General features: G+C 37.3%; 1 protein-coding gene across 2 annotated transcripts in view; it reads right to left on the minus strand.

The window, feature by feature from the left end:
* FRAS1 (Fraser extracellular matrix complex subunit 1) overlaps positions 1-16,068 on the minus strand; it is a 426,958-nt gene that overhangs the window by 89,625 nt on the left and 321,265 nt on the right. For both annotated transcript variants that reach the window (XM_045056179.1, XM_023253019.2), the window contains 5 exons: positions 10,609-10,740; positions 9,145-9,270; positions 6,906-7,153; positions 1,073-1,221; positions 505-667 (listed from right to left, as the gene is read on the minus strand). In XM_045056179.1, the coding sequence (XP_044912114.1) occupies positions 505-667; positions 1,073-1,221; positions 6,906-7,153; positions 9,145-9,270; positions 10,609-10,740 (818 nt within the window). The remainder of the gene's footprint in view (positions 1-504; positions 668-1,072; positions 1,222-6,905; positions 7,154-9,144; positions 9,271-10,608; positions 10,741-16,068) is intronic.

A 16,068-nucleotide genomic window follows, 5' to 3' on the forward strand; every position in this document is an offset into this window, starting at 1 on the left:
GTCTGGGCGACCTCATGATTGGGATATGTCATATGGCCTCCATCCCCGCCCCCCCCCCCCACACCCAAGGAACTGTAAATAATATTTACAGTGATTAATATTGACTTAAGAAGTGACTTGGGGACATTGTCCATATCCCCATATTTTAGTTCTTACAGACATTAGATGCTTAACTCCTAAAAGATATATTACATTTATAATTTCACTCCCACTACTTCACACATCTAGCATAATATACAAAATATTACACATGTCTAGCATTTATGCCTAGCACATAAATATTTTGACTAAATAATACAAACATAATTATTTGACCTTCTGCATATAATTTTTTCATACTTTTTGAAAAAACTCATGATTAAAAACTGCATATCTTGACAGCATTGGCTAGATACTTTGGGGGAAGAACTTGGCAGCCAGTTCAGGTAGAAATCCTGTATTTACATCAGCACAGATTCCAGTTCTCTATAACACTCATTGTTCATTGATCTGAGAATTGTTTACCGTGATAAGGTCAGCGAAAGCAATGACTGGAGGTGGATTCTCAACAGGAGTGATAGTGATGGTAAACATCTGATTGTCTAGATGGTTGTGGTCCATATCAGAGACAGAGAAATGGAAGCTATCAGTAACCAGATTACCATCAGTCTCATACACAGCTGAATACCTACAGAGGTAAGGACAAGAATCAAATGAATGAGCTACATGACAAGCCAGGTAAGATGATTGCATCTTTGTTTAAAACTGGAACAATATAGGGGTGCCTGGGTGACTCAGTTGGTTAAGCGCCCAACTTCAGCTCAGGTCATTACCTCTTAGTCCATGAGTTCGAGCCCCTCGTCAGGCTCTGTGCTGACAGCTCAGAGCCCGGACCTTGCTTCAGATTCTGTGTCTCCCTCTCTCTCTGTCCCTCCCCCTCCCTCTCTCTCTCTCTCTCTCTTTCTCTCAAAAATAAATAAACATTAAAAAAAATGAAGCAATATAATCTTTCAAGGGAGCTATGGGTTAGTTGCTTAAATGTTTTAATACAATTTTTAAAAATTCTGTCAAGTAATACAAAGTGGTTATATACCTAATTTTCTTGTTGTTGATGTCTTCCATCGTGAAATTGGAAACCTCCGAGAGCTCTTCCACTTCAGGTCCTGACATTCTTAAGAGGGCACCATACATGGGCAGAGAACTTAACTGAATCCAGATCTCTGGGTCAGGGGAAGAATCATCCTAATCAGGCAAATATGAGGCAAGACGTGAACACACATTTATAGGAATAAATACTTCCAGTAGTTAAAAATCACATGTGCTTCCTTCTCTGCCAATTGGAAAAGTCTCTTTCCCTTTGTGATAAAGCAACACCACTTTGAAGTGCTTGAAAATCCTAGTATCTATTCCTCATAAAATGCCTCTTTGATAATGTCTTCTTTCAAGACTAGCTTATGATAATAATGGGGAAATGCACTTTAGGTATGTGGCATAAAACAAAGAGATGCCCTATTGTTATTATAAGGGCCACATGGGGTTTCATTGCTATTACAAGCATCTAGTGAAAAACAAAACATGGTCAGAGATAGAAAGTCATCTCTCTATAAACATGGTTGTAGGCTTCTTTTAAGAGTTTCAAAGGACAGTTTGCTTTTTAGTCAGAGTTAAAATTCTATTATAACATATAATACAATGATAAATATAATTCTGTGAAACAGAAAGAAGGGAAGTTATTTTGCTTAGTCAATGACTCACTTTAAGTAATATTTAACATGTAAAAAGTTCAGTTTAACAGAAGAATTTAGGAAATCTTACAGATTTCATTCTACCAGGATGGAACCTACAGATACTCAACCCCCAAGATGACCAATCTTAACAAACACGATTTCCCTTTCCTTCTGCATTGTTTATTGAGAAATAAAATTGGCTTTCTGTGTTTCCAAGTGGACAATAGTTGTACATCTCAATGAACAATTTCTTCTTTCTTCAAGAATATTGTGGAAATATCTAAGAGGCAGGCAACATCTTCTTGGAGAGTTTCTCTGAGTCATTCATCTTTTAGAGTAGTTGGCTGTGAACATGGGGGCTCTTTGCACTTTACCACAGCAACAAAAAATATATATATTGCATGGCAAAGTGTACTTTTAAATGCAAATTTCCATTGCTGTGTTATAGTTATTTGAAGTATGGATCAGGAATGTGCTCAGGATATCTGGTGATCTGGGGCAGGGGGTTTTAGTCAGTTCTTGTTTATGCCCCTGAAGGCCTTTTTAAGTTGACAGGTCAGAGCCTCAATGCAAGGTCACAGAACTTTCCATATTTCCTCACATCACCTGACACCAGTAAGGAAGGAAACTCAAATTCATTGAAGCTGCAAACCTTCAGAAAATTTCCCCTAAATTTATACTTCAAAACTTTCTCTACTATTCCACATGGGTTATTAAATACAACATGCAGACTTCCAAAAGACTGCCTCCTAATATTATTATGGGTACCCTCTGAGAGAGAATTTTTAAAAGACAGCTAAGAGTTCCAAAGTACTGTCTTCGGAGATGGTGATAAACTACAAGGACAGAACTCCTGGCTCTTGATTAAAATGAATAGCTTTGAAATTCCACACTGGTAAATTTGGCAAAGAAATGCTTATTTCATGTCAGGCACATTTATTTTAATGTTTCACATCTCAAGTGACCGGTGGGTTTGAAAAAGTGTGAAATTGGCTAGATATTTTTTTTCTTCTGAAAATGCTATCATAATTTAAGAAAATATTAATTATTTTTAATAATTAAGGAAAATGACTACTTTGGCCTATCTAAGGTATCATGGATGCAAAAAAAAATTGATAAGAATGTAGACTTTATTCTCACATAATTTTCCTACCTTCCTAACCCTTTTGTATTAGTTCATTTTTCATTTTCTTTTTATTATTTTTACATCTATTGACCCACCAGTCAACACAAGGACTAGAACACTGCTAATTAACATTCATGTATGTGTTCCTCCTTTATCTTGTCATTGGGCTACCATCACCCTGGATTTTGCTTCTCATTTCCTTGAATTTCTTGATATGATTTGATATATTACTACAAAGTATTTTTAGTTGTTTTTAAAAAACTTATGAAAAGACTTTCCCCTTGTGGGACTTCTTACTCAGTAGTGGACTGCTGAGACCCATCGATATTGTTGTATGTAGCAATAGTTCATCTGTTTCGAGTGTTGTGTAATATTCTAAGGAGTAAGTATACCACAGGTTCTATTATCCTGTTGATGGGCATTTGTCTTGTTTCAATATTTTTGCTATTACAAATAGTATCACTTTGAGTATTCTTGGGCATATCTTTTGGTGTACATATGAAAGTTTCTCTTGGATAGGAATCTAGGAGTGGAATGGTTAGTGTATATGACCACTCATCCTCACAAGACTATGCCAAATTCTTTCCCAAAGTGGCTTCTCCAAGTTTACTTTTCCATCAGCAAAGAAACTTCTATAGGTTCATTTCCTCTACAACATTTAAAATTTTAGATTTCTTCCAGTTGAATTGGTATGATATGGTATATAGTCTTTTTGGCTTTTCTTGATGCATAAAAAAGTGATGATATCTTTTTATATTTATTGGCCCTATGGGTTCCTCTTCTGAAATTCCTATTAATGTCTCTTGTTCATCTTATCTGGGTTATCTTTTTCTTCTCAATCTGTAGACATTTGATATATTTTCTTTGCTCTTTTTGGTTATATATATTGCCAGTACTTTCTTCCAATTTGTAACTTGTCTGTTTTGTGTATTTCTGGTATGTTTAGGGAAACATAAATTTAATTTTAACATAGTCAAATTTATTAATCTTTTCTTCATAGTTAGGACTTTTTGTTTCTAGTTTAAAAATTCTTCCCTTTCCCAATATCTAAAAATATTTACCTATATCCTACAAAGAATTGCTTGATTTGCTTGAAGTTACTAATCGCTGTGTACAGTGTGAGGGAGCACTACAAGTTCTTTTTTTACCCACAGGAACAACCATTTTGTGCAGATCTATATTTTAAGTAGTTCCTCCTGTTTCCACTGATCTGGCTTACTATACCCGTTTTATATTACAGTCTCATTTGTAGGTCTGTTTCTGGACTCTCTCGTACATTCTTGTGCTACTACACTGCTTTAAATAGTGCAGGTTTATCATAAATTCTGATATTTGATAGGGCAAGCCCCTGCCCTCCTAGCATTCTGTTTCAGAATTTTGGTCCTTCGTTCTTTATTGTAGAATCAGCTTATCAAGATCCATAAAAAGTCCACTGGGCTTTTGATTGAAACTCAGTTGAAAGGCAGGATCACTTTGCAGGAAAATTGCTATCTTTTAGATATTAAATCCTGTGATTCAGGAGTATGGCATGCCCCATCATTTATTGAGTGCTTTTAATGTTTTATTTTATTTTTGAGAGAGACAAAGACAGAATGCAAGTGGATTAGGGGCAGAGAGAGAGGGAGACACAGAATCCGAAGCAGGCTCCAGGCTCTGAGCTGTCAGCACAGAGCCCAAAGCGGGGCTCGAACTCACGAGCTGTGAGATCATGACCTGAGCCGAAGTCAGACGCTCAACCGACTGAGCCACCCAGGCGCCCCTATTGAGTGTTTAAAAAAAAAATGTTTGTCGATTAAGTTGTTACAATTTTTTTTCTGTAGAAGTACTATCTAATTTTTGTTAGATTTAGTCCAAAAGACATGATTTTATAATGCTATTATAAGTGGTAATCATTTTTTAAGTTACATTTAGTGGCTATTTTTTGCTTATGTATAGCAATGCTATTGCTTTGTTGAGCTTCTCTTCGACCCCTTGGTAAATTCTCCTTTTATTTCTAAAACTTTGCTAAGAGATTCTTTTGGATTTTCTTTTAGTTGTACATAGTATCAATTTTCCCTAGAAATTATACATCTTTTTTTACATTTATTCTTAGATATGTGTTATGCAATGTTATTATAGATGGTATCCTATTTTTAATTATTATATTTTTGGCTGGTGCCTAGAAATGCTATTAGCTTTTTAAGATTAATCTCATATCATCCTGCCCACATTACAGATGAGAAAACTAGCCCTAGAAAGCTAAGTAACTTGCCAAGGGTTACTATGCTAGTAAGTGGTAAGCCTGGATTAAAACTCATCTGTTGTAACTACAAAACACCCTTTCACTACTTGCTTACCTGCAGTGTGTAGCAAACTGTACAGGAAACCGCCATTAAGAAGCAAATCACACAGAATCCCATTTCTGCCTTTTGTCTCTCTTGACATCTCTTGCCATTAATGATACTCTAATTAAGAGGCTTGTCTGCTCCTATCCTTTTATATTCTACTCCATTTATGACCAGCATTTCAGATGTCTTTTCTAACCTTTTTGCATGTTCACTGCAAACTCACTAACTATGCATATCTGCAAAAATTTCCCCCCATGACACCAAGCACAAAATTCTTCTACAACCCTCAGAGAAAAAGTTAGTATATAACTTAGCTAAGTCCTTAAAATATGCTATACTTTCAGCAAGCTAGAATAGTCCTTTTGGAGTCTTTCTGCTCTAGTGGGTAAATTCACATTCAATCAATTTCTGAAAAATACATGTTCAGTTGCCAATGGGCTTGCGTTTTGATATGCAGCTTATAAGACACAGTTAATGGGCAGGAACTGCTCCTGGAGAGCTATTTTGGCCTGTCAAACATTTTTCAAGCCTTGGTGATCTATTGATTAAATCTATATTCATACATTTTTATGAATTCATGAGTTTCATAAGATTCAAAAGACCATAACCTATGGTAAAAATCACCTGTCAATTAAGAAAAAAACAAAATCAAAGCTGTTCTGAAGCTCTACTGGACCCATGAGAAGAATCAGGGTGGAATGCAGTTTCCCATAATTTAAGAAAAGACAATTTCAGGGCTAAATCTGTGCTAAAGCAATTGAAGCAATTGTTCCCAGGCTAAGGCTTTATCTTACATGCTACTATTCAGGACTAGATTTTAGAGCTAGACTATTTAGCCCAGAAAAGGATTACTTAAAACTATATAGTATTTAAAAAGGCGGGGGACAGGTCATTGGTTGGAATTTTAACATTGGTAAGGAAAAATTCAATACTGAGAATGATTACCATTCAGATAATCATCCTTATTTTCAAGGTATTTGCCAAAACTATTCATTATGTTTACATGGATAATTCATGTATGTTTACAATGCACACAACTGAAAAATAAAATTAATTATCCTTATTATCCTTAGCTCCAGAGGTGGAATCAAAGAAAGAAGAAGAGTTTAATTAACCAGGATCACTTAGCAAATTAATGCCAGATGGGGAAAAAATGCAGAGTCCCTAAACCTAAACCTTGGTCCCCGAAACACACTGCTTCCTCTGGGGCATGGGATGGGGGTGAGTCAGTAATCTTGCCTAGGGAATCTGGCAGAGACGCACTGCCAAAGGGGTGTGCCAGCATTCTGTCTAGAGCTGGCTCTGAGACAAAAGCTGGTGAAAAGTGGGCTTCTTCTCAGTGGGCCATGAAATATCATAAGTTATTAGTCATTAATCAGACAAGTTCTTCTAAAACGCTCCTTCCTGAAAATTCCCACTCAAAATATTATGGATGGGGCTTCAAAAAAAATGGGAACTTGGGTTTTTCTGACACCAGCAATGTTCCTTGTTGGCAATCACCCATCCCTACACAATCTCATTGTGTTTTCATCAAAGTTTTGCTCGTTCCTTTGTGTGTTCATGAGACACTAGGAGCAGCCAGAGTAAACACTGTAACTCCTTCTAAGAGCAGAACTATTGGGAAAGTTGAGAAAAAACTTCCTTATCTGGCCATATTCCTGATGTCCCAAATATTCAGCCATAGCCTTATTTTCTAGTCAGGCCCAGGGATGGGGTGCAGTGAACAAGAGCAGGGCAAGAACTTACAACATAAGCAAGATGTGACCTGGTGATTACGGCCGTGCTTTTACTAGCAACTGTAATGCTCAGAGAGGCGCCGGCAGCCAGCTGAGGCCCTGGGTCCTCTGACAGTGACACCTCCACTCTTACTTCCACGGTTGTCACCGAGGTGCCATCTGTGACTGAGATCTCCATGCTGTCTTCCCGGGCGGAGGAGCCATCGTGTAGATACTGCAGAGCATTTTTCTCAATGTCCTCATATGTGAAAGTGTCACCTTTTGAGAATAAAACAAAGTGCAAAACCAATTACTTCTGGGAATAACACTTTTCATGTATATAACACCTTTGTTCTCAGGATTTCAAAGTACATATAGGATCATAAACTCTGGGAGTTGTAAGTTAATTAGTCCAACCACCCACCCAATATAGGATTCCTTTTATACCACTCTTGAAAAGGGGTTATTTAGCCTGCCCTTCAACACTTCTCAAGGTGGGAGGCTCACTGTTTTACAAGGTAGCTAATTCTACTGGAGAGGGCTCTAATTTTTGTAAGTTCTTAACCATATTGAGCCCAAATCTGTTTCTGTAAGATTCAGGCATCATTCTTAGTTCTAGCGAATTAAAGGTCAAGCCTCCATTCTTTATGATAACATTTCTAGAATCTAATCTTGACACTAAAATTCTTTTGAGAAAGGTATGAAAATAAATTATGTTCGATGAATCTGTAGAGGTCTTTATTTTAGTTGGGAGTATAAAGTTTTTCTAAAATAAAAAATATCTGAAAATTGAAAAACCTACTTAAAGTAAGAAATCCAAACTTTCTAAGTCTAGAGTACTAATTTGTGATAGATTTTATAGGCATTGTGTGAAATAAGTTTCAAGGTCATATAACTTTGGGGAAAATAGGTTTAAACAAAATTTAAAACTAAAAATTTTTGAACTGCAGGATTTACTAGAATTTTAGAATCTTCGATATATAAGTATTAAAGCATTTCAAAATTGTTTGGTCATGGAATCCTTTATGAGAAATGCCCCTTAGTGCCATGGACCCCAAGGATTCTAGAGAGTACAAATGAGGAATTGGTATTCTTGGATGTTATTTGCAATTCTATTTCCTGATAGATTATTGGCTGTAATAATTGGTATTATGAATGAGACTAAAGAATTTATTCATTTTCTGTATTTGTCTTCCAAGCCTTCTCTTTTAACATTGTGTTATTGTGATTTACTGGTGCTAGTGGTATTGAGCCTTAAAAAAAAGTAATAAAACTAATATTTTATATGTATCTTTGTATCTTATATATTAATTATACAAATATAAGCTAAATATACTGTTAAAGAAGCTGGGCTCTGACTGTTAATGCTCTTAAAGTAGTTCCCTTAGGATGCTAGAAATTTATTCTGATGACATTTCTTGTGTTCAGTAAATTTTTTAAAAATCCGCTTTTGTGACTCCCAAATGCTGATTGGTTGTTCTTCAAATGCTATCTATCTTCAAGGTCAGAGACTTGCCCCCCTCTCTCTGCAGGGATATTCAAAAGAATGCATGATTACATACCTATTAGGAATTATATAAAGGTTTTGAGAAAGTACAGATTGTTAAAATAAGCATATAGCATTCCAAAGTGATTACTTTGAAAGGGATAATACTCACTTTGAATATATGGGCTGACTATTAAAAATTAGATTAGTTGTGTTCCTTGTGCTTCTCTCTGTTTTCTAAACAATCAACATGTCTTATTTTTTATAATTGGAGAGTGTAAGAAATATTATTTTGGAAAGCTGGTCACATCACCTACCATAGTGTTACATCACAAAGACAATACTCAAAAAATGTGTTTCCTTTTCTATGGATGAGGATACGTGTAGTTTACATTATCAGAGTTTCAGTGCTAAAAATATTGTGAAGATTAACATACCAAACTAAGGAAGACAAATTCATCTTCATGAACAAACCATAGGAAAGTGGCAGCTGACACTTCCTATGAGGTTGTTCTAAATGTATTTACTCCAGGTAAATCGACCAATTCAACTAATTTCACCAACAACTTGAGGAAACAGCTTCATAGTTTGGGGTGTGGGTGATGGCACAGAGAAAGAAGTCCCAAATATTTCAGCCAATGGGCTAAAAGCTAAAAGTTTTTCCTTTTCCAGTGTCTCCTCATAGTTTGTCCCACAGAGTGGCTTTCCTTCTTGTCTGAGACACATAAAACTGACTATAGAGCAAGAAATTCTCCAAGCAGTCAATGACAGAGTAAGCAGCTACCTGTGGCCATGGGCCCTTTGAACTTGGCTGTGTACTTAAGGAGCACGCCATGCTCTGGAGGTTTCCGGAGCTCAAAGAAGAATTCTTCAGGTGCTATCTTGGTATCTCTTACTACCAGCTGAAGTCCTGCAGTCAGGAGACAAATCATAGCGACAGGTTGTGGGTACGTTAAAAAAAAACTCTATGCCCTGGGGTGCCTGGGTGGCTCAGCTACTTATGTGTCCAACTTCAGCTCAGGTCATGATCTCACAGCTCGTGGGTTCAAGCCCTGTGTTGGGCTATGTGCTGACAGCTTGGAGCCTGGAGCCTGCTTTGGATTCTGTGTCTCCCCTCTCTGCCGCTCCCCCGTTCTCTCTCTCTTTCTTCCTTTCTCTTTCTCTTTCTCTTTCTCTCTCTCAAAAATAATACACATTCAAAAAAAATTTTTTAACTGTATGCCCTGCATACATTACAGCCACAGGGCAGGCTGGAAGCCATGTTGTAGACAATCTGATGGTCATCAGAAGGCAGTGTTTAACTCCAATCAACCACAAAAGAGCGAAAATTGATAATACAGTCAATTCTCAAATTGCAAATAGTTAACTTACTTTTAAAAGTTAATTTATAAGTAGGTAGTTCTCAATTAAGAACACTTTTCATCATCTATACAAATGAGGGCATGGAAACCAACATTAGTTCAGTCCTGACCTGCGGGGGTAGGTTTTCTTACAGAAAATGTTCCTAGAAACTGTTTTTGCTTCTCACTATTTATTCCCTTCTTTTTCTGAACCTACACAAGAACAAAATTGTTTTAACATCAGCTGCTATGGCCATGACAGAAGTGAGAAAGAGTAGGGTAGAAGTGACAGTCGGCTTGTTTAGAAATTGGATGATAATTAATTTCAGGCCAATACTCATGGGTAGAAACTGGATGAGGATCTGTAGAGAACAGCTAACAAAACCACAACATCCACTGTTTGCTTTTAAAATGTACTTAGTGAAAGAATAAAGAAAATCCTAAAAAGTAGGTACACTAATAGGTAAATAAAATCACATCCAAAATAACAGGGCCAAGTCCTCACAACTTCTGAAGGTTATTATGATCTGTCGTCTCTGTTTCTCTTTACTTTCCAAACAAAACAGGAGCAGTCACTGAAACTGCCCCCCTCTTTTCTGCTCTTTACTCTCCTTTGTTAACTTTGTACTTTAGTGATGGCAACAAATCGAACTCCTGGAGTCCAGAAAATGAATTCTGTGTTGTATTCCATCACTGAACATTGACCTCTGAAGGGTTTATTTCCTTTTCTCTGTGCTGCTTCTATTTGCATGGAAATGGGCGGAGGGAAGGAAACAGGTGAGAATGCATGCACCTTTTGGAAGAGGAGGTCACTACTTTTTGGCAAGCATCAAGAGGTTTAAACAGGGACTGTGGCTGAATTATGGTTCCATTTCCAAAGGCATGTTTCTTTCAGGTTCAGTTCTTACCTATAGAAGAGCTGCCTCCTGGGCTGACCTCAAGCAGTGGAGCTCTGACCTGGAACACAGGCGGGTGCTGATCAGTGGGAAGCAAGTGAATGGTGAGGACCATCTCCGGACTTGTGTGATCGCCATCTGAAACTGGAAAGGACACACACACACACACACACACACACACACACACACACACACATCAACTTGTAGTCTGGTCACCATCAGGCTGCTTCCACAAACAGGTAGCCAGAAGATTTTTTAGATTACCTTAACACCTTACAGAGATGCTTACAAATGGAAAAAGTAAGCAAGCAAGTAAGATACTGTGGGCTATTCTAACAAAGCTTTTTCTACTGGATAATGAAAAGGCTAAAGGACCATAATAACAAGTCATTCTAAGAAGCAAATTTCACAACAAGGTGATATTGGTAAACACTAGGGGAAAGGAAAGTAACACAAAATCTGCACTCTTAGATGATGCTGGTAAAGACTTATTTCTTTTATTTATGGAATTATTTTTTGACTCCTTCTCCTATTTCAGAAAAATATTTTCTTTCGAGTGATCTCATTTAGAAAAGACATGCCTATGTCTCCTTAGAAAAGAACTTTTTGAAAAAGATAGAAAATACCCATACAAGTTTCTCTAATGGCATTTGTTTGGAAGCAAGCAGACCCGGTTTTTTTTATCTGAACGTTATACACAATGCAGTAAATGGAAGATACTTTTGCAAACAGAACAATGACTTCAATATTTTATTTCCTTGGATTATCTGACATCCAAGTAAACACTGATCACCTGAAGTACACAAAGGCAGAGGTGCCTGGCCCTTGACTCTTCTTTCCCCTTTCTTACCTTACGACACCCTTGTGGGGTGCCTGGGTGGCTCATGTGGTTAAGAGTTCGAGTTCAGCTCAGGTCAAGATCTCACAATTTGTGAGTTGGAGCCCTGCATGGAGCTCTCTGCTGTTATTGAGGAGCCTGCTTTGGATTCTCTGTCTCCCTTTCTCTCTCTGCTCCTCCCCTCCCCACAAAAATAAATAAACATTAAAAAATAAAAAATAAAAAATACCTTCTCTTCTCTAAAAGCCAGGTTTGGAAGAATATGTGTGCTCAGTTCACCAATGTGTTTATCTGTAGTGGCTAGTAAGGAAACTGTACTGTTGACTATTTTAAATGTGTAATATGCTTTCATATGGGTTGGTTTCCTTCTTCCCTTTCTTCTAGACTTAGTAACAAGTCTGTAGGAATCTGACGTCTACTTAAGCAAAGTAAAGCATTGCTCAGGACCTCCTACTAATGACATTTGGGTTTTAGATTTGTCTTTTCCTTGAGAACAGATCTAAAAGATATGGCTGGATTTTATAAGGTACAGAGCAGTCCAGAAATAGCCCTACTGAAGGCCAGGAGACATTACCCTTGTGACATGAAGGTTTTATGGTCCTGGTCATTCAGTTAAGTGTCACAATTATTGCCCCTGCTTCTTTGTTTATGCTCAATCTCCTCTCTGGATCATCAAAGATAGGGACAAATAATTCTTAACTTTGGAGAGTTTGGGGACAAACATAATGAACTATTCCATAAATCTCAGTGGGTTCTGATTCTCTGAGGTCCCTGGAATCTAAGTTAAGAACACCTATGTTAGGGGCGCCTGGGTGGCGCAGTCGGATGAGCGTCCGATTTCAGCCGGGTCACGATCTCGCGGTCCGTGAGTTCGAGCCCCGCGTCAGGCTCTGGGCTGATGGCTCAGAGCCTGGAGCCTGTTTCAGATTCTGTGTCTCCCTCTCTCTCTGCCCCTCCCCCGTTCATGCTCTGTCTCTCTCTGTCCCAAAAATAAATAAACGTTGAAAAAAAAAATTAAAAAAAAACCTATGTTAAATAAAAATCATAGTTATAAGATATAATTTTACTTTTTAAAATTGTTTTATGTTGATATCATTTTTTTTTTTTTAGAGAGAGAGCGTTCAAGTGGGAAGGAAGGGCAGAGGGAGAGACAGAGAATCTTAACCAGGCTCCATGCCCAGTGAAGAGTCTGACATGGGGCTTGATTCCATGACTCTGGGGTCATGACCTGAGTTGAAATCAAGAGTCAGACACAATTGACAGAGCCATCCAGGTGTCCCATACACTGACTCCATTTTTAAGTTGGGAGGGAACCTCAGGGAGCCTTCCACATCCTCACTTTTACAGAAGAGGGAAGGGGCCCTGAAACTTAAGAGCCTTGGTAATATCACACAGCTGTCAGTGTGACCAAGGTATATCCTTTTCTCTGTAAGTAAATGGAAGAAAGCTATTTTCTGGCACATATTTTACAACTAGAAAATATATCAAGAGGATTCAGAATGTTGTAAGCAAATATAAGAACTTATAATAAAAATGTTAGTAATTACAAGTCTAGGTGTCCCTTTGAGCAACATTTCTGATTTCTCTGAGAAACAGTCAAATTGCCTCTTAAGGTCAGATGCCTCCTGCAGGAACCATTTGCCTTGTGTATTTTCCTTGCTTAGGGCGGCTCTACAGAGCACGTATGCTTATTTTGAAGCAGCCAGGTCAGGAATATCAACTTTCTTTCTCATCTTTTTTTTTTTAATTTAAAAAAAAAATTTTTTTTTTTTCAACGTTTATTTATTTTTGGGACAGAGAGAGACAGAGCATGAGCGGGGGAGGGGCAGAGAGAGAGGGAGACACAGAATCGGAAACAGGCTCCAGGCTCTGAGCCATCAGCCCAGAGCCTGACGCGGGGCTCGAACTCACGGACCGCGAGATCGTGACCTGGCTGAAGTCGGACGCTTAACTGACTGCGCCACCCAGGCACCCCTCCTTCTCATCTTAGTTGATTAACCAAATGAGCTATTCTCCTTCATTCTACGGGTTAATAACAGGGCTTGGGCTTGTTGCCACCTTAGTTCATTATGTGCCTAATTTAAAATTTTCTCTCACAAAACTCTCCTAAAGGAGATAGCTTCCTTCCTACCAGTTTCCAAAAGTTTTTCTCCTTAAAAAAAAAAGGGAACCTCTTACACCCTTCACAACAATTAACTCAAATGGATCATGGAGCTAAATGTAGACTGCAGTAATACTATAAGGCTCCTAGAAGACAATATAGGAGATAACTTAGAAATGACCTTGGGTGATGCCTCTTTAGATACAACACAAAACATATGATCCTTGAAAGAAATCATGGATAAGCTGGACTTCATTAAAATTAAAAACTTCTGCTCTGTGAACAATGTCAAGTGTATGAAAGGACAAGTCACAAATTGAATAAAAAATGTGCAAAAGACCCATCTGATAAAGGATTGTTATTCAAAATGTACAAAGAACTCATAAAACCCAACAAGAAAACAAACAGCCCGATTAAAAAATGGGCCAAAGACCTTAACAGACACCTCACCAAAGAAGATACATAGATGGCAAATCACATGAAAAGATGCTCCTCATCATATGTCAGCAGAGACATGCAAATTAAAACAATAATAAGATGCCATTACATACCAATTAAAATGGCCAAAATACCAATACCAAATGCTGACAAAGATGTGGGTCAAAAAGAACTCTTATACATTGCTGGTGGGAATGCAAAATGGTACAGCCATTTTGGAAGACAGTTTGGCTTTTTTTTTTTTTTTAAACAAAACTAAATATATTCTTATCATATGACACAGCACCTGCACTCTTTGGTATTTACCCAAAGCAGTTGAAAACTTAGGTCCAAAGCCTGCACCCAGATGCAGATGTATTTATAATTGCTAAAACTTGGAAGCAACCAAAATGTCCTTTAGTGGATGAATGGATAAATAAATTGTGGTACTTCTAAACAATGGAATGTTATTCAGCACCAAAAAGAAATGAGCTACTAAGCCACGCAAAGACATGGAGGAACCTTAAATGTATATTGCTAAGTGACATTAGCCAATCTGAAAATACCACATTTTTTTGTCCTAACTCTCCACATGGTTTTATTATTTTTTTTTATATGAAATTTGTTGTCAAATTGGTTTCCATACAACACCCAGTGTTCATCCCAACAGGTGCCCTTCTCAATACTCATCATCCACCCTCCCCACCCTCCCACCCCCCATCAAACCTCAGTTTGTTCTCAGTTTTTAAGAGTGTCTTATGTTTTGGCTCCCTCCCTCTCTAACTTTTTTTTTCCTGCCCCTCCCCCATGGTCTTCTGTTAAGTTTTTCAGGATCCACATAAGAGTGAAAACATATGGTATCTGGAGTGTTGATGCATAGGGGCACTTGTACCCCAATGTTTATAGCAGCACTTTCAACAATAGCCAAATTATGGAAAGAGCCTAAATGTCCATCAACTGATGAAAGGATAAAGAAATTTTGGTTTATATACACAATGGAATACTACTTGGCAATGAGAAAGAATGAAATATGGCCTTTTGTAGCAATGTGGATGGAACTGGAGAGTGTTATGCTAAGTGAAATAAGTCATACAGAGAAAATACCACATTATATAGGATTCTCACTATATGACATTCTGGAAAAGACAAAACTATGGAAGACAATGAAAAGAACAGTGGTTGCTAAAGGAGGAAAGTAGGGAAGGGAGATGAATAGGAAGAGCATAGAGGATTCTTAGGGTAGTGAAAATACTCTATATGACATTATAATAATCCATTATAATAATGGATAAATGTCATTATTCACTGGCCAAAACCCAAAGAATGTACAACGCCAAGAATGAACCCAAACTATAGATTTTGGTTGATTATAATACATTAGTGTAGGTTCATCCTTAGTAAAAAATCTACTGTTCTGATGAGTGATATTGACAATGGGAGAAGCTATGCTATGCATGTGTCGGGGCAGGGTGAGTAAGGGAAATCTCTGTACCTTACTCTCATTTTTTTGTAAACCTGAAACTGCTCTAAAAAAAATTAAAATTTTAAAATCATTTAAAAAAAATTACTCAACCATATATATATGTATATATATATGTTATATATACATATATATGTATATAAAAGATACATATATACATATAGAAGAAAAAGCCTCAGGCAGAAACAAGATAAATTAATTTAAGGTCACCCCAACATCTATTTCCTCTACTCTGTATGATAAGTTCAAGGATCATTTAACTTCAAGTCCCAGAGAAGTTAATAGTTTACCCCTTCACCTAATTAAGCTTTCAGGTAAAAGTTGAGGTTTGGAAACCAAATAGGCACACTATTACAATACTTGTTTTTCATGACCAACACACATGCAGCCCAGACTAAATTAAATATCTCATGCTCAGTGTCAGAAACATGTATTAAAATCTTTGCTCTACTGTTTACCAGGACTGGAAATCTGGGCGATTACTTACTCTATTGACCTGTAGTTTTCCCAGCTTTAAAATGCTAAACATAATACTTTAAAATGCTAAAAATAGTATTGTTATAAGGATTAAATTAGACAACTTGTACTGAAAATTGTTTTGTAAAATGTAAAATACTATATAATCTGTTGTATATT

The sequence above is a fragment of the Felis catus genome, chromosome B1, assembly GCF_018350175.1.
Source record: "Felis catus isolate Fca126 chromosome B1, F.catus_Fca126_mat1.0, whole genome shotgun sequence".
Classification (NCBI taxonomy): domain Eukaryota; kingdom Metazoa; phylum Chordata; class Mammalia; order Carnivora; family Felidae; genus Felis; species Felis catus.